Genomic DNA, 19,059 nt, shown 5'->3' on the forward strand with positions numbered 1-19,059 from the left:
AGAGCATCTTCTATCCCTAATGGTATTATCCATTATCAACAAACCTTAACACAAAATATAAAGGATTAAGGTACAGAATTTAGTTTACTATGGCAGCTCACAATTTCTGTTCAATTCTTTCCACAGTGAGGGATAGCTAGATACAGCTTTCATTTTAATTCATTATTAACAAAGTACTTTTCTGGACAATATGAGGTGAAGACTGTAACATGGTCCTTTTCTAAATTTACCTGAATTTGACTGATTGTTAATATGATGGCATATTACTTATGATAATATAAGTAAATAACTTACATTTTGTTAATTTCTTTGGACTCTGTGAAGGCACTGACTGGTTATCAATGTGTGAAAGAGGAAGTTCTAATCCCCCTTGGGAGGCCCAGCCTGGGGAAAGAGAAATAATGAATTATCCATTATTAATCAAATAGAAAGCATCAGCAAAACAAGAAAAGGGAAAAAATATCTAATAAAAGTCCTCCAATCTTTCTACCAGGGTAATATTCTACAGTATAAGACATATATCTGCTATTATGAATTTTATTCAAATCATCTAAGTTTAGTCCCAGCTAGAGTTAGACTTTCTTACATTTTGCAAAGTGGTTCTGAAATAAATATACTAGCTTTTTTTCTTTAAAACAATGGCAAATGCATAAGGTGTAGAAAGAGAAGCTTTAAGGAGTCAGGACGAGAGGAAATAAACATGACAATTAGAATCCTGAAACCTATGAATAGGTTTATACCCTTTGACTTGGTAATCCCATTCCTAGAAATGTATCTTAAGGAAATAATTTAACTGAAGGAAAAAGTACGTGCATGATTTTGTTTATTGCAGCATTATCTATAACATGAAAAAGTAGAAACAATAAGGAAGGAATTAAGTGGATTATGGTGGACAAATGTGACGAAATATGATATACTCCTTAAAAAGTATCATTATGAATACTAGTAATGCAGGGCAATGTCTGCTGTAACATGAAAACTTATTTATGCTATAATTAAAACACAGCACTAGAAAGGAACTTAGATTATCTGGCCTACTACCTTCCTTGTATAGTAGAGATCATCTGAGGCCCAAGTTCCTACTTGAGGCTCCTAGAACACAGATCTTTAAACTCTCAGGGCAGCTCACCTTCCTGGTCTACATCACAGGAGAAAAAGAGGTAGACATAAAGGAGAGACTAGTGAAGTAGGAAGAGTCCTGTGCTGGGAGCAGTTTAACAGTTTAAACTGCCTGATGACTCAGCAAGACACTCAAACACAAGGACTAATTGCCTTGGCTATCATGTGGGAATATCCCGTCAGCCTGCAGGCAGGAACCAGGACAGACGTTCTGAGTAGTGCAGAAATCCTGTTGATATTGTACTGCCAGAAAATAACAGAAGAGTCCACTGCTGCTAGCGATGTGGCAAGTGAAGGAGAAAGAGCAGGAGTTCATAGCAGAGAGTGAATCAGTCTGTAAATCTTTATAACTATTGGGCCATTGATATGCCACACGAGAATAACTGTTGTCTAAAATTTTACCACAAGCAAAACATCTGAATTATCCTAGACGGGGACTCGTTATCAAATAGTACGGTCCATTCTTACTTTTAGGTTATTTAACCAATTCTTACTGAGTAATTATTTAACTGATATTTATTTTATTTATTGAGCTAACTTTTATGCTGCTGTCATAGAAAGCACCAAGATAAATCACCCCACAGATATGCCCTTGAGGTGCTTGAAGATTGGATAAAGCATGATGGTCTTGCAGATAAAGTATGAACGTAAGTATTTTAATACAAAGTACAATGCATTAAGACACTGTGAGGTGCTGTGAGGCTGAAAGACAGGGATATAAGGCAGGATAAACTATGATTGCAGGACTTCCCTGGTGGCGCAGTGGTTAAGAATCCGCCTGCCAACACAGGGGACACCCGTTCGAGCCCTGGTCCGGAAAGATCCCACATGCCGCGGAGCAACTAAGCCCATGCACTACAACTACTGAGCCTGCGCTCTAGAGCCTGTGAGCCACAACTACTGAGCCCAGGAGCCACAGTTACTGAAGCCCGCACGCCTAGAGCCCATGCTCCGCAACAAGAGAAGCCTCCGCAATGAGAAGCCCACACACCGCAACGAAGAGTAGCCCCCACTCGACGCAACTAGAGAAAGCCCGCGCGCAGCAACGAAGACCCAATGCAGCCAAAAATAAACAAAAATAAAATCTATATTAAAAAAAAAACTATGATTGCAGCCATGAAAACCGATAAAGCACTGCAGGAGGCCAGAGGAGGGAAACAGCACTTCCACTTGGCAGTACTGAGGGAGTCCTCAAGGTTGGTGTGGTGGAGGAAACACTGGATGGGAACCTAATATTTGGGCCCAAGTCCACGCTCTATTACGGAACATTACAGCCAAAGAGGGGCATGAGCAAAGATGCCTCAGAAGGGTCTGGAAACAGTACGGTTACCGAAAATGGCAGGTATTTTGAAATAAGGTAGGAGATAAGGGTGGAAATGCAGGTACTGGCAGGTTTGACCCTGGGGCCAATGGTGCTTTATTTTTGAAAAATGTAAGCAGGGTGCTGACATCTCAATCTGCTTCTTAGAGAGAGAACTTTGGAGGAAACATGGAGGATGAATTGGGGTTTGGGAGACCTATTAGGAGGAGTCACAGTAACCCAGGAAACCAAATGAGGTTCTAAATGGCAGAGGAGGAGGAGTGGGAAACTTGAGACATGTTTTAGAAACAGAATTGACAGGACTTTGGAACCAATATGGAAGTGGGGAGCAAAATGATTCCCAAGGTGTTGGGTTGGACACAGGATGGTGGAACAGCAGGTGAGTGGAGAGAGTCCTTGACATATAAACAAAGCAGGTGACCCTTTCCTGCTCCCAGCTTTCCACCACAGTCCTCCATTCCCGCTGCCTTGCCCTGAAGGCTGCTGTGGAACCAGCTCCAGACCTATTCCTTTTGCTTTTGTTAACTCTGAGCCCATAGGAAGAGAACACACCAAGTTTTGCTAGGTGGAAGAAACAGTATCACCTGCCCTAGGCAGGGGTAACTTAGCAGGTCAAGAGTTTTAAACAAGACACTGATTTTCTATGTAGAGAAGACACCTGGGAAAGTCAATGAAAAAATGTGGGGTTTAGTGGAGGTGGCAGGAAAGCAGCCCTTATTTCACTCTCGTTGACAGACTCCAATGATATTTGTTATTTTTCCCGTTGACTGGTGTGACTGCAGATTTTATCCAGTAGTACAGAAGCTAACTCAATCTCCTTGTTGATTTCAGCATCCACAGGCACATATTTTTGCTTCACAAAGATACAACAGTTCAAGGGTATCCAGATGTTGCATAGACACTTACTGTTGAAAGCTCCAGCAGCACGAAGGCCAAGGTCAAAGAGTTGTGAAGGAAGGAATCGTGAGGAGTGAGCAAGAAGCTCAGATCCCCCAGAAGGCTCCTGGGATGTGAGACTGGCCTTGGGGCTCCCAAAGACAGCCTGGCATTCCTGGGAAAATTCACTAGCACTCCAACAACCAGGACTTAGGAGGCTGTTCAGAAATGAGAATTCCTTCTCAAAATCATCTTCCAATGAATCTACTGGTACATCTTTTGCAACTGTTGAGTGAACATAAAAACAGAATGGTTTTTTTCTTTTTGAGGAAATGAGAGTAGGGTATAGGGCAAATCAAGTTTGTTTCATTGTGCTCATACTTTATTAACATAATTTTTAATGAACAATTAAACTGACTAGGAGTTTATGTGAAAATAATTTCTAATTAGGTAGGCTATAGATCAAAATGACATTTCACAATGAAAATATTAATAGTTATGAATATTTATGTATAAAATAATTAAGCAACCATCTATGTAAGACAGAAACAGGAAATGCAAGGAGAAACTGAAACAAATTAAAAATAGGAGACTTTAATATACCACTCTCAGTAAAAAAACAGGCCAAGAGGACAAAAGTAAAGATATAAAAGATCTAAACAGCGTAAAAAAACATGGTAGTTATTTTTGAATACAAGCAAACCCTAATAGAAAATGTACCTTTTTCTCAGGCACACACTGAAAATTCACAGAAATTAATTATAACTAAGGCACACACACAAATCAGTTTCTTAAAATAGAAATATTACGAACAACATGCTCTGATTACAATGCAATAAAATGAGACAACTTTTTTAATGAAATCAGAAATAAAAATCTCTTCCACTTGCACATTTTTAATACCTTCTATTAAATACCTTCTATTACCTTCTATTAAACAATAGAAGGTAATAGAAGGTATAAAATAAAATAAAGGTATAAATACCTTCTATTAAACAATTCTTGGTTGGAAGGGTAATGGAATTTCTGAAAAATGATAAAGAAGACATTTCATATCATAATCCATGGGGTATTTAAATAACAACTAACATGAAAAATCATGACCCTAAATATCAATAAAATATTTATCATTAATAAATAAATATTTATTTATCATTATCAATAAAAATGAAAGGGGCTTCCAGCATGATAGAATGATGAGGTCTAGGGACCCGCACATCAGTTTTAAGTAACTGGTGAAAATGATTTTAAAAACAACCATTTAAAGTCTCTGGAAGTTGTTCCAAGGACACACACCAAGTGAAGAAACATTTACTCAAGAAAATCTATTAAAATTTAGAAAGAATGAAAGACTATTGTACTTGAACTAAGAACCACTCTCTTCCACCCACTTCTCAATTCAGCCAGATGAAAATTCACACTAGCCTGGTGGGAGTGGGAGAAGGATTAATTGCAAACAAGCATGAGAGAATTTGGGGAGTAATAGGAATAGTCTAATAGTCAATTGTGATGGTTGCACAACTCTATAAATTTACTAAAAGTCATTGAATTTTATACTTACAGTGGGTGAATTTTATGGTACTTAAATTATACCTTGATAAAGCTGTTAAAAAATCAAGAGATTTTGTACAACTCTATGTAAATAAATTAGAAAATCTAGACAAAATGAATAATTTCTGAGAAAAATATAATTTACTAAAATTGGTCCCAGTACAGATAGAAAGCTTAAACAGATCAATTTCCACAGAGAAGAAAACACAAAAAATCACAGGCCTAGATGTTTTCACGGGGCATAGATGCTGAAAAACTTGTTGGCAAAATTCAACAATCATTTCTAATAAAAACTCTTGAGAAAACAGGAATGTATGGCTACTTCCTTAACACTGTAAAATATATACCTCAGTCCAAAAGCTAGCATCTTAATTGATTCAGAAACAGTACAGGCATTGACACTAAGATCAGGAACAATACTATTTCACATTGTTCTGGTGGTAGTAACCAATGCAATTAAACAAAAGAAATTAATTAGAGTCACAAGAATTGATAAAGAAAAAACAGGACTATCTCTATTTGCAGAAGACATTGTGGTATACCTGGAATGTTCCAGAAAATCAATGATAAAACTAACTCAAACTATAAGCAAGTTCAGCAAGGTAGCAGGATATATGGTTAACATGCAAAAATTATATCAATACACGAAATAATAACCAGTTAAAAGATAAAATGGAAAGAAAATGTCATTTATAATGGCAATAAAAGAAATAAAATATTCAGAAATAAACTTAACAAGAAATGTTCAAAACCTATAAGAAAAAACTATATCTGAAAGATAGACAAGTAAACTTTAATAGAAAGATGCCCTTTGTTTCTGCTTAGGATGTCTTGACATCAGCAAGCTGTCAGTTTTCATATTTAATGTGATCACAATAAAAGTATCAATGAGCTTTTTTATGGATCTAGACAATTTGACATAAAATTCGTATTGAAAAATAAACATGCAAGAATAGTTAAGAAAATAATGAAAAGAAGAGGAAGATACTAGTCCCACCAGATACAAAAACACACAAAAAAGTTTCTATGAAAGTCCAGAAATAGACTCAAATACGTATAGAAATCTAGCATATGATTGGAAGTTATCTCAAATTACTGGGGCACACATGGCATTTAAAAAAATTATATAAAGGATAGCCATTTGCAAAAAGATAACATTTAATCCATTGTTAACGCTATATTCATGAATAAACTCCGAATGAATTGGAGATCTAAATATAAAAAATAAAACTATACAAATACTAGAAGAAAACATAAATGAACTCCTCTAACCTGGGTTTTGCATATGACAAAAATCAGATCCAATAAAATAAAAGATTAATAAATTTGACTACATAAAATGTTCAAAATTTTTTCATGGCAAGAAACAACTATAGGAAAAGTCAAAAGACAAACTAGGAGAAAATGTTTGCAATGCTTGCCAGAGACATTCAAGGTAGTATTTACATTGTAGGTAGTGCCTACATTACTGGATGGTAGAGACACATGAGATAGTAAGATAAACACAGTGCCACATGTCCTCACAGTTACAGAGATACATTCCACAGGGCCTAAACATACAGAATAAGCAATTATTTAATTTCCATTGGCATGTGCTACAAAGTAGAAGTATAGGATTGCATTCCTGGGTAGAGACCTATACAGATTTTCATGTTACAGAAATAAATATTAAATAAAAACTAAAGAATTTTAAATAATAAATTATCCATATATAAAGTAAAATTATAATTTACCATTTTCATAGTTAGAAAACTGAGGTGCTCCAAATTCTCTTATTCCAGAATGTTTTTCCTTGTGATCTTCAGTTGCTGAAACAAAAGCACATAAAAGATAACTTGAACAAGAAGAAATTTAGCATGCTTATTTACTATAGTATTTTATGATAATGTGACCAAACTGTTCAACTGACCAAATCAGATTATAACACATATATCTAAAAATTTAAAGAACCATATATAAAAACCACATATGTATATATATAAAACACTATATATATACACAAATAAATTTGTAATACCCACAGGTATTCAGGTCCTCTGTTATATCTATGCCCTCTTGAAAGTTAAAAGTTTTCATATTCCATGTAAATTGGTGCAGTGGCTATGGGAAACAATATGGAGGTTCCTCAAAAAAATTAAAAATAGAACTACCATATAATCCAACAATGCCACTTCTGGGTATTTATCCAAAAAAAATGAAAACACTATTTCAAAAAGTTAAATGCACCCCCATGTTCATTGCAGCATTATTTACAATAGCCAAGATACGGAAACAACCTAAGTGTCCATCGATGGGTGAATGGATAAAGATGTGGTTCATATGTACAATAGAATATTATTCAGCCATAAAAAAAAGAATGAGATCTTACCATCTGCAATGACATGGATGGACTTTGAGGGCATTATGCTAAGTGAAATAAGTCAGAGAAAGACAAATACTGTACCATCCCACTTATATGTGGTATCTAAAGAACAAACAAAACCCGAGCTCACAGATGTAGAGAACAGTGCTGGAGGCCAGAGGCAGAGGCAGGGGTGGAGGCAAAATGAGCGGAGGGAGTCAAAAGGCACAAAACTTCCAGTTATAAAATAAATAGGTCATGACGATGTAATGTACAGCATGTCGACTATAGTTAATACTGTAGTGCATATCTGAAAGTTGCTTAGACAGTAAATCTTAAAAGTTTTCATCACAAGAAAAAATTTGTAACTGTGTATGAGGATGGATGTTAACTAGACTTACTGTGGTGGTCATTTTGCAATATATACATAATAGCCAATCATCATGTTGTACACCTGAAACTAATACAATGTTATATGTCAATTATACCTCAATTAAATAAAGTTTTCATATTCAAAAGCCTACTCCTTCCCTGGTGGATTTGTTCTCATTCTATAGTCTCCGAAAGGCCATTTTATACAGCTGACCCTAAAAACAAGGGTTTGAAGTTGCACAGGTCCACTTATATGTGGATTTTTTCAATAAATACACTGGAAAAAGTTTTGGAGATTTGTGACAATTTGAAAAAACTCACAGAAGAACCTCACAGTCAAGAAATATCAAAATCATTAAGAAAAAGTTAGGTATGTCATGAATGCATAAAATATATGTACATACTAGTCTATTTTTACCATTTACTACCATAAAATACACACAAATCTATTATTAAAAGTTAAAATTTATCAAAACTTATGCACACAAACATTGATATGGCACAATTTGCAGCTGAGAGAAATGTAAACAAACTTAAAGATGCAGCAATTAAATCGTAACTGCATAAAATTAACTGTAGTAATTTCATAGCCACCTCCGGTTGCTACTGTAGTGAGTTCAAGTGTTGGGAGTATCAGCTTAAAATGCCATGTGACACTAATCATTGCCACACGACCATTTCCTTTCTCCAATAAATTGTGTATCACAGTAAAAACTGATCTCTCAAGTCTTGTGTATTTTTCATGTTTACGGTAATACTGTAAACTCTGAATAACACCATGGGACCCATAGGAAGTGCCACTAGTGATGCTGGAAGTGCTTCCAAGAAGCACAGAAAATTACAAGAAAATGTTGAAATGCTTGGTATGTACCATAGATCGAGGTATGCAGCTGCAGTTGCGATTTCAAGATAAATGAATCCAGGGTAAGGACCATTGTAAAAAAACAAAAGGAAATTCATGAAGCCATCACTGCAGCTATGCCAGCAGGTGCAAAAACCTCGCATATTTGGTAAAGTACCTTTTTATCTCGTATTAAAAATGCAGCTTTTATGTGGGTGCAGGATTGCTATAAGAAAGGCATACCTGGGGCTTCCCTGGTGGCGCAGTGGTTGAGACTCTGCCTGCCAATGCAGGGGACACGGGGTCGAGCCCTGGTCTGGGAAGATCCCACATGCCACGGAGCGACTAGGCCCGTGAGCCACAACTACTGAGCCTGCGCGTCTGGAGCCTGTGCTCCGCAACAAGAGAGGCCGCGATAGTGAGACACCCGCACACCGCGATGAAGAGTGGCCCCCACTTGCCGCAACTAGAGAAAGCCCTCGCACAGAAACGAAGACCCAATACAGCCATAAATAAATAAATAAATAAAAAAAAAAAAAAAAAAAAAAAGGCATACCTATAGACTAATATGATTTGAGAAAAAGCAGTCATTATATGACAATCTAAAGCCAAAGGAAGGTGACGGATCTAATGCTGGAGAATTCAATGACAGTAAAGGATGGTTTGATAATTTTAAAAAGAGGTTTGGCTTAAAAAAGGTCAAGATAACAGGAGAAACTGTGTTGAAAAAGATACAGCAGACGAGTTCCTAGATGACATTAAGAAAATCATTGATATGAAAGGGTATCTGCCTGAACAGGTTTTTAATACAGACAAAACTGTCCTATTCTGGCAAAAAAAATGCCACTAGTGACATTTATTAATAAGGAAGAGGAGTGAGCACCAGGACTTAAGGCAGGAAGGGACAGGCTAACTCTTCTGTTTTGTGCAAATGCAGTCAGGTGCATGATCAGGACTGCCCTCATCTACAAAGCTGCTAACCCCCAAGCCTTGAAGGGAAAAGGTAAACACCAGCTGCCAGTCTTCTGGTTGTACAACAAGAAGGAATGGACCACGAAAACCCTTTTTCTGAATCGGTTTCATCGATGCTTTGTCCCTGAAGTCAGGAAGTTCCTTGCCAGGAAGGGACTGACTTCTAAAGTTCTTCTGAAATTGGACAATGCCCCTGGCCATCTAGAGCCCCTGAGTTAACACCGAAGGCATCCAAACAGTCTAGCAGTTACACTAGGCTACCATAATGCAATCGTATTGCTGCTTCTTTGTTACAGACGCATGAATCGTTACACCTGTAAATAAATATGAATTTCTTTTTCACATTATCTTTTTATTTTTGATGTCTAGTGTTAGTAATACATATAATATCTACAGTGTTTTATATTATGTAAGACAATATTGATGTAGGTACTGATAGATGATTCATCTTGTAAACAATGTAAATGTACGGTATTCATAAATACAGCGCAGTCTGTAAAGGTATTTTATCTTCCTTATAATTTTCTTTTTTTAAAATTTTTATTTATTTTTGGCTGCATTGGGTCTTCATTGCTGCTTGCGGGCTTTCGCTAGTGGCAGCGAGCGGGGGCTACCCTTTGTTGCGGTGCACGGGCTTCTCATTGCGGTGGCTTCTCTTGTTGTGGAGCATGGGCTCTAGGCGCGCAGGCTTCAGTAGTTGCAGCATGAGGGCTCAGTAGTTGTGGCACACGGGCTTAGTTGCTCCGTGGCACGTGGGATCTTCCTGGACCAGGGCTCGAACCCGTGTCCCCTGCATTGGCAGGCGGATTCTTAACCACTGCTCCACCAGGGAAGTCTCTTCCTTGTAATTTTCTTAATAACTTTCTCTTTTCTCTAGCTTTATTGTAAGAATACAGTATACAATACATATAACATACAAAATATGTGTTAATTGATTGTTATCAGTGAGGCTTCCATTCAACAGTAGGCTATTAGTAGCTAAATTTTGGTAGAGTCAACAGTTACATGTGGGTTTTCGACTGCAAGGGGGCGAGAGGGGTAGGGGTGGGGAGGCGGGTGGTGTCCCTAACCCCTGCGTTGTTCAAGGGTCAACTACATTTTGTTCTGCCTGCTCTCCACGTCTCTGACACAACAGATATTCATTTTATGTTGAATGAACGAATAAATGATTGGATATGTTGTGTTTTTCAAATCTGTGATAATTTATTACATAGCAATAGAAAACAAATACACTGAACAATACATTATTACTTGAGGTTATTCCTTGAGGATTATAATTTTTCAAGTTAATAACACATGTGTAATATTACCCATGCTGCCTTCTACTGGTTTATTTGCTCATGCCTGTATCAGACTCAGGATTTCCTGGTGGAGGAGTGGAGCTGGTCATCTCTGTGTTCCCTGGTCCTAGCACAGGCCCTGGACAGATGCTCTAAGACGAGCTGACACTTGGCAAAACTGTGAAGTTGATGCAATTTTTGTGCCAAACTTCCATATCCTATACTGCAAGGTGTGGGGACCTGGAAACTAGTAACAGCTAATGTGGCTACAGAGCTTGCTGAGTGCCTGGCGCTTTTCTCAGGGCTTGGTGCACGTTACCATGGTGATCCTCATAAAAACCCTGCCGGGTGGTGCCATGACCAAGGCATCCCCACCTCGCAGATGAGGCACTAGTAAGGCAAGAAGTCGAGTAACTTGCTCAAGGTCACACAATTAATTAACAGTGGAGCTCAGGTTCAAACCAGACAGCCTGGCTCAAATCTGTGTTCCTAACAGGGTATGTTGTACATATGTTAATTCAAAGGCTGCTTTGTTCTTCGAAGAGCTGTGCATAGCTGTGAGCGGCATCTCCACATTTCTCGTTTACAGTAGTGATTTCATATGAAGGAAAGATCAAACACATGTACTTAAAAGACAGCATTTTTTTTAATGTTTAATGTTTAACATTAAAAAATCAAACATACAAAAAACCCATAGGCAAACATTATTTTTTTAAAAAATTATCTCTAAGTTTTGGGCCTATATTGAGATAAATTATGCCCTATTACTACACTAGGAGCCAGTTTCTTAGGGTCTGTTTCCCACATCTCTACCTAATTTGCAACCCAGTATAGACAGATACCAAAAAAAAAAAAAAAAATCCAAGATAGGGAATTCCCTGGTGGACCAGGAGTTAGGACTTGGCATTTTCACTGCCGGGGCCAGGGTCTGATCCCTGGTTGGGGAACTAAGATTCCTCATGCCATGCAGTGTGGCAAAAAAAAAGAATGACAAAAAAGCAAAATCCAAGATTTTTACATCTTCAACTATTATTAGGACCATTTTTAATTAAAAAAGAATTTTATTGCAATATAGTTGATGTACAATATTATATGTTACAAGTGTACAACATAGTGGTTCATAATTTTTAAAGGTTATGCTCCATTTATAATTATTATAAAATGTTGACTATATTCCCTGTGTTGTACAATATATACTTGTAGCTTATTTATTTTATACACAGTAATTTGTACCTCTTAATCCGTTAGCCCTATTTTTCCCCTCCCCTGCTCCTTCTCCCCACTGGTAACTACTAGTTGGTTCTCTATATCTGTGTGCCTGGGGGTTTTTTGTTATGTTCACTAGTGTGTTGTATTTTTTAGATTCCACATATAAGTGACATCATACAGTATTTGTCTTTCTCTGACTTATTTCACTTAGCAGAATACCCTCCAAGTCCATCCATGTTGTTGCAAATGGCAAATTTTCATTATTTTTTTATGACTGAGTACATATACACTATATCTTCTTTATCCATTCATCTATTGATGGACATTTAGGTTGCTTCCACATCCTGGCAATTGTAAGTAATGCTGCTATGAACATTGAAATGCATGTATCTTTTTGAATAACTGTTTTGGGGTTTTTTTTGCATACATACCCAGGAGTGGAATTGCTGGGTCATATGGCAGTCTTATTTTTAGTTTTTGGAGAAACCTCTATACTTTTTTCCACAGTGGCTGCACCAATTTACATTCCCACCAGCAGTGTACGAGGGTTCCCTTTTCTCCATATTCTCACCAACATTTGTTACTTGTGGTCTTTTTGATGATAGCCATTCTGACAGGTGTGAGGTGATACCTCATTATGGTTTTAATTTGCATTTTTCTGATGATTAACAATGCTGAGCATATTTTCATGTTCCTGTTGGCCATCTGTATGTCTTCTTCGGAAAGATGTCTATTCAGGTCTTCTGCCCATTTTTTAATTAGGTTGTTTTTTTGATGTTGAGTTGTATGAGCTGTTTATGTATTTTGGATAACAACCCCTTATCAGTCACATCATTTGCAAATTGCTTCTCCTATTGCATAGGTTGCCTTTTCATTTTGTTGATGGTTTCCTTTGCTGTGCAAAAGCTTTTAAGTTTGATTAGGTCCCATGCGTTTATTTTTGCTTTTATTTCCCTTGCTTTAGGAGATGAATCCAAAAAAATATTGCTATGATTTATGTCAAAGAGTGTTCTGCATATGTTTTCCTCTAGGACTTTTATGGTTTCCAGCCTTACATTTAGGTCTTTAATCCATTTTGAGTTTATTTTTGCCATTGGCAGCAATGTGGATGGACTTGGAGGGTATTATGCTACGTGAAATAAGTCAGACAGAGAAAGACAAATACTATGATGTCACTTATATGTGGAATCTAAAAAATACAACAAACTAGTGAACATAACAAAAAAACCCCAGGCACACAGATACAGAGAACCAACTAGTAGTTACCAGTAGGGAGAGGGAAGAGGGAAGTGCAATTTTGGGGTATGAGATTAAAAGGTACAAACTATTACATATAAAATAAGCTATAAGGATATATTGTATAACACACAGAATATAACCAATATTTTATAATAATTGGTGGGTTGGCCAAAAAGTTCATTTGGGTTTTTCCATAAGATGTTATGGAAAACCCCAAAAGAACTTTTTGGCCAACCCAATATAAACGGAGCATAACCTTTAAAAATTGTGAATCACTATGCTGTACACTGTAACATATAATATTGTACATAAACTATACTTCAATAAAAAAAGGGATATAACTGCTGATACAGCAGGCTTTAAAAGACAAAATAATACTATAGATGGATAGTGAAACTACAACAATGTCCATTATATTTCATTTATGACTGTTAAAAAAATGTTCTCTACTTAGGTACAGGATTATGCATGCAAAATTAGCTAACCTTTGGAACGTAAGTCTGAAGGTATGTTAGATATATGAGCTCATGATTATTATAGCTTCTTAGTTTCTTTTATCAATATGGTCTGTATTTATGTGTATACTTAAAAATACCTATCACATTTATTGGACACCTACTGTGTGCTATATAGTTGATAAATATATCTAGCCCTAATGTCCTGCAAGGCAGGAGTGTATGACTCATTTTTCAGATAAGAAAAATGAAAGAGGCATAAATGACTTGTTTTAAAAAAAAAGCCAGCACTCAAACCCAGAATTTTCTGGCTCCAAAGCTAGAGTAATTCATATATATGTTGACTGTACATATAATATATATTTATTAAAAAATAAGAACACGAAAAAAAAATAAGACGAATTTAAATATGAGGATAATTTTGAAACAATCATACAACCCTGTGAAATGAATATCTACACTAAAAGCACCTATCTTAGAGAAGACCAGAATTCCCTAAAGAAGACAACTGGACCCTCTAATTAGGTACTGCTTGAAAGCTAACTCATTGCTGAGCAGAGCCTCCAGTTCTGCCTGACCAGGAAGCCTGGACTGAGACCCGGGGCAGCTGCAGAGCATATCCTACTGCCTGCCCAGGCAGGGAAGCAAGTCAGCAGCCCCACCCAACAGGGGAGCATGGCCCCAGCCTACCTGACCAGGATGCCCTAAAAGGGACCCTGGGGTCCCTCCCAGCCCAGCTCACAGTACTGCCCAGCAGCACACCCGAGTCTATAGCCCTGCCTGGCAGCAGAGCCCAGCCTACGTCCATGCCCAGTTGCTGGACACATCCTGCAGTCTCACTTAGGCAGGGAGCCCAGTCAATGACACCCCCCAACTGTGGGGTACAGTATGAGGCCCCACCCTACCAGGAAGTCTGGCCAGCGACCTTGCCCAAAAGCCGAGCACAGCGATAGTCCTGCCCAATTATGAAACTCAGCCTGTGGCTCTGCCTGATCGCAAAGTACGGGCTGAGGCTGCATCAGATCGTGAAGCCCTGCTGCAGCCCCACCTGCATGCAGAGGCCAGGCAGCAGCAGCATCTGGTGAGGGAGCACAGCCAGTGACCCTGCCTGACTGGAGGTGATTGTAGAGCCCAGCTAGTAACACTGTCTGACCCTAGAGCACAGCACCACCTGACCACAGAGCCCAGCCAGCAGAACTGCTTGAACACAGAGCCCGGCAAGTAGCCTGACCACCTCCACCACCTGAGAGCAGGGGCAGCAAGTTCACCCAACCAGAGACCGTGACCCATTATAGTTAAACTGTCTAAAGTCAATGACAGAATTTTGAAAGCAGCAAGAGAAAAGTGACTTGTCACATTCAAGGGAAACCCTATAAAACCATAAGCAGATTTCTCTGGAGAAACTTTGCAGGCCAGGAGAGAGTGGGATGATATATCCAAAATATTGGAAAAAAAAAAAAACTGTCAATGAAGAATACTGTATCAGCAAAGCTGTGCTTCAGAAGTGAAGACCTGATAAAGACTTTCTCAAACAAACAAAAGCTGAGAAAGTTCATTACCACTAGACCTGCCTTACAAGAAATGCTAAAGGGCATTTTACAAGCTGAAATAAAAGGATGCAAATTAACCTTGTAAAAATGCATGAATGTGTACAACTCATCAGTAAAGGTAAATATATAGTCATAGTCAGATTCTGTAATGTTGTAACAGTGGTGCATAAATCACTTTCAATTCCAGTTTAAAATTTAAAAAACAAACATATTAAAAATAACTATAATAATTTGTTACTGGACACACAATGTAAAAGACATGTAAACTGTAACATCAATAACCTAAAATGTGAGGGGAGGAGAAGTAGAAGTATAGAGTTTCTGTATGCTATCAAATTAAATTGTTATCAGCCTAAAATAATGTTATAAATATAAGACATTTTATTATAAGCCTCATGGTAATCACCAAAAAAACCCTGTAATAGGTACATAAAAAGTTAAGATAAAAGAATCAAAGCATACCACCACAAAAAGTCATCAAGTCACAAAGGAAGATAGCAAGAAAGGAATAAGGGAACAAAGGAACTACAAAACAGTCAGAAAACAATGAACAAAATGGCATTAGTAAATCCTTACTTATCAATAATTAAATGTAAATGGATTAAATTCTCCAATCAAAAGACATTTTACCCGCTGAACGGATTAAAAAAAACAAGATCCATGCTGCCTACAAGAGACTCACTTTAGCTTTAAGGATACATACACAAAGACTGAGAGTGGAGGGATAGAAAAACATATTCCATGCAAATGGAATGCAAAAGAGAGCAGGGGTAGCTACACTTACTGGATATTCACATGCAAAAGAATGAAATTAAACTCTTATCTTACACCACTCACAAAAATTAACTCAAAATGGATTAAAGGGCTTCCCTGGTGGCGCAGTGGTTGAGAATCTGCCTGCCAATGCAGGGGACACGGGTTCGAGCCCTGGTCTGGGAAGATCCCACATGCCACGGAGCAACTAGGCCCGTGAGCCACAATTACTGAGCCTGCGCGTCTGGAGCCTGTGCTCCGCAACAGGAGAGGCCGCGATAATGGGAGGCCTGCGCACCGCGATGAAGAGTGGCCCCCACTTGCCACAACTAGAGAAAGCCCTCGCACAGAAACGAAGACCCAACACAGCCATAAATAAATAAATAAATAAAAATTAAAAAAAAAAAAAAAATGGATTAAAGACTTAAATGTAATAATCTGAATCTGTAAAATTCCTAGAATAAAAAACAGAGAAAAAACTCCTTGACGCTGGTCTTGGCAATGATTTTTGGTATATGACACAAAAAGCTCAAGACACAAAAGCAAAAATAAACAAGTGGGACTACATCAAACTAAAAATCTCTGGGGAACAAAAAAAAGATCAAGAAAATGAAAAGGCAATCTGCAGAATAGGTAAAATATCTGCACACCATAGATGTGATAAGGGGTTCATATCTAAAATATATAATGCACTAATACAACTCAATATTAAAAAAACCAACAACAATAATCTGATTTTTAAAATGGGCAAAGTAGACATTTTTCCAACCAAAGACATATAAATGGCCAATAGGGACACGAAATGGTGCTCAACAGTACTAATGAAATCAAATACAAATCAAAACCACAATGAAATATCACCTTATGCCTGTTAGAATGGCTGTTATAAAAAAGACAGGAGATAAATGCTGGTGGTGATGTGGAGAAAAAGGAAGCCTTGTGTACTGTTGGTGGGAATGTCTAAATTGGTATAGCCATTATGAAAAATGTATGGAGGTTCTTCAAAAAATTAAAAATAGAACTACTATATGATCCAGCAATTCCACTTCAGGGTTTATATACAAAGGAAATGAAATCACTATCTCGAAGTGGTATCTGCACCCTCATGTTCATTGCTGCACTGGTTCATTGCTGTTCAAGAGGGCATTATGTTAAGTGAAATAAGTCAGACAGAGGAAGACACCATGACCTCACTTAAATGTGAGATCTAAAAAAGCCGAACTCCTAGAGACAGAGAGTAGACTGGTGGTTGCTAGGGCCTGGGGGATGCGGAAAATGGGGAGATTGGCCAAAGGGTACAACCTTCCAGTTATAAGATGAGTAAGTTCTGGGGATCTAACATATAGCATGTAACTATAGTTAAAAACAATTGCTAAGAGAGTAAATCTTAAATGTTCTTATGCCCAAGATAAATATGGTAACTATGTGAGATGATAGATGTGTTAACTAATCTTATGGTGAAAATCATTTTGCAATACTAACATATACCAAATCATCACACTGTGCACCTTAAACTTACAGTGTTACATGTCAATTACAGCTCCTCAATAAAGCTGGGAAAAAAGGCGAACTCAAGTTTGTACAGAGAGACTTATAAAGGGACTTAACATTTTTTAATTGAATGGATATTAACACAATCCCCAAAGGCTGTAATAAACTGTTTCGACATTTAAATGTGATCATTTCACATTTTAATGAATTTACATCTTACCTGGTTCACTTCCCAAGCTCACTTCCTCATCTGACAAAACTAACCTAAAGTAAAGACAAAAAAATCCAAAGATTTTGGTTAAAATACATTTGGGACTCATACTCTACAAACAGTTTTATGTGGCTTAAAAAAATTTTTTTTTAACTGAGGAGACATATAAAATAGTTGTCTGGTAGATCTCCTAAAATCTGAGACAAATCTTCTCTAGAGCTACACAGACTGTAAAAATAATCCTTCACCTCTTATTCTTTCAATGTATATTTACTGAGTATTGATGAAGCACTAAGCACCACGTTCAGCATGGTAAACGCTGTGCTAAATACTATACCACAGAGAACATCTGTCACCAACGCCATCAAGTATGAAGTTTAGTTTTCAAGCATTAAAAGGTTTTTTGCTCATCCCACTACTGGGCATATACCCTGAGAAAACCATAATTCAAAAAGAGACACGTACCACAATGTTCACTGCAGCACTATTTACAATAGCCAGGACATGGAAGCAACCTAAGTGTCCATCAACAGACGAATGGATAAAGAAGATGTGGCACATATATACAATGGAATATTACTCAGCCATAAAAAGAAATGAAATTGAGTTATTTGTAGTGAGGTGGATGGACCTAGGGTCTGTCATACAGAGTGAAGTAAGTCAGAAAGAGAAAAACACATACCATATGCTAATGCATATGTATGGAATCTAAAAAAAATGGTACTGATGAACCTAGCAGCAGGGCAGGAATAAAGACGCAGACATAGAGAATGGACTTGAGGACACGGGGGTGGGGAGGGAAGCTGGGGCAAAGTGAGAATAGCATTGACATATATACCCTACCAAATGTAAAATAGATAGCTAGTGGGAAGCAGCAGCATAGCACAGGGAGATCAGCTCCGTGCTTTGCAAAGACCTAGAGGGGTGGGATAGGGAGTGTGGGAGGGAAGCTCAAGAGGGAGGGGATATGGGGATATATGTATGCATATGGCTGATTTACTTTGTTGTACAACAGAAACTAACACAGCATTGTGAAGCAATTATACTCCAATAAAGATGTATAAAAAAAAAAGGTTTTGCTCAAGAATACTTGGGAACTAGAGGGAATGAAGAATTGTAGAAAAAATGGAATACTGTATTTTGAACAACAAAGTGATGTTTACAAAAGAAGGCACATTTGCCTAAAACATTCCAAACCAATATTAATTTTGGAAATTTATATCATCCATCTGGTATAATAATAAAAAAATGAGATAAAGAAATTGAACCAGATTTAGTTATTATTCCTGGGGTATAACCTCACAACTCTAGTATTGGAGGGTTTTTTAAAATAAGTCTTTTGGGACTTCCCTGGTGGCACAGTGGTTAAGAATCCGCCTGCCAATGCAGGGGACACGGGTTCGAGCCCTGGTCCGGGAAGATCCCACATGCCGCAGAGCAACTAAGCCTGTGTGCCACAACTACTGAAGCCCGTGTGC

General features: G+C 37.6%; 1 protein-coding gene across 1 annotated transcript in view; it reads right to left on the reverse strand.

The window, feature by feature from the left end:
- ICA1L (islet cell autoantigen 1 like) overlaps positions 1-19,059 on the reverse strand; it is a 68,516-nt gene that overhangs the window by 6,175 nt on the left and 43,282 nt on the right. Inside the window, exons 9-12 of the mRNA XM_059927358.1 lie at positions 17,591-17,634; positions 6,601-6,675; positions 3,347-3,601; positions 295-384 (exon numbers count right to left, since the gene is read on the reverse strand). Coding sequence (XP_059783341.1) covers positions 295-384; positions 3,347-3,601; positions 6,601-6,675; positions 17,591-17,634 — 464 coding nt within the window. The remainder of the gene's footprint in view (positions 1-294; positions 385-3,346; positions 3,602-6,600; positions 6,676-17,590; positions 17,635-19,059) is intronic.

The sequence above is a fragment of the Balaenoptera ricei genome, chromosome 7 (genome assembly GCF_028023285.1).
Source record: "Balaenoptera ricei isolate mBalRic1 chromosome 7, mBalRic1.hap2, whole genome shotgun sequence".
Lineage (NCBI taxonomy): Eukaryota > Metazoa > Chordata > Mammalia > Artiodactyla > Balaenopteridae > Balaenoptera > Balaenoptera ricei.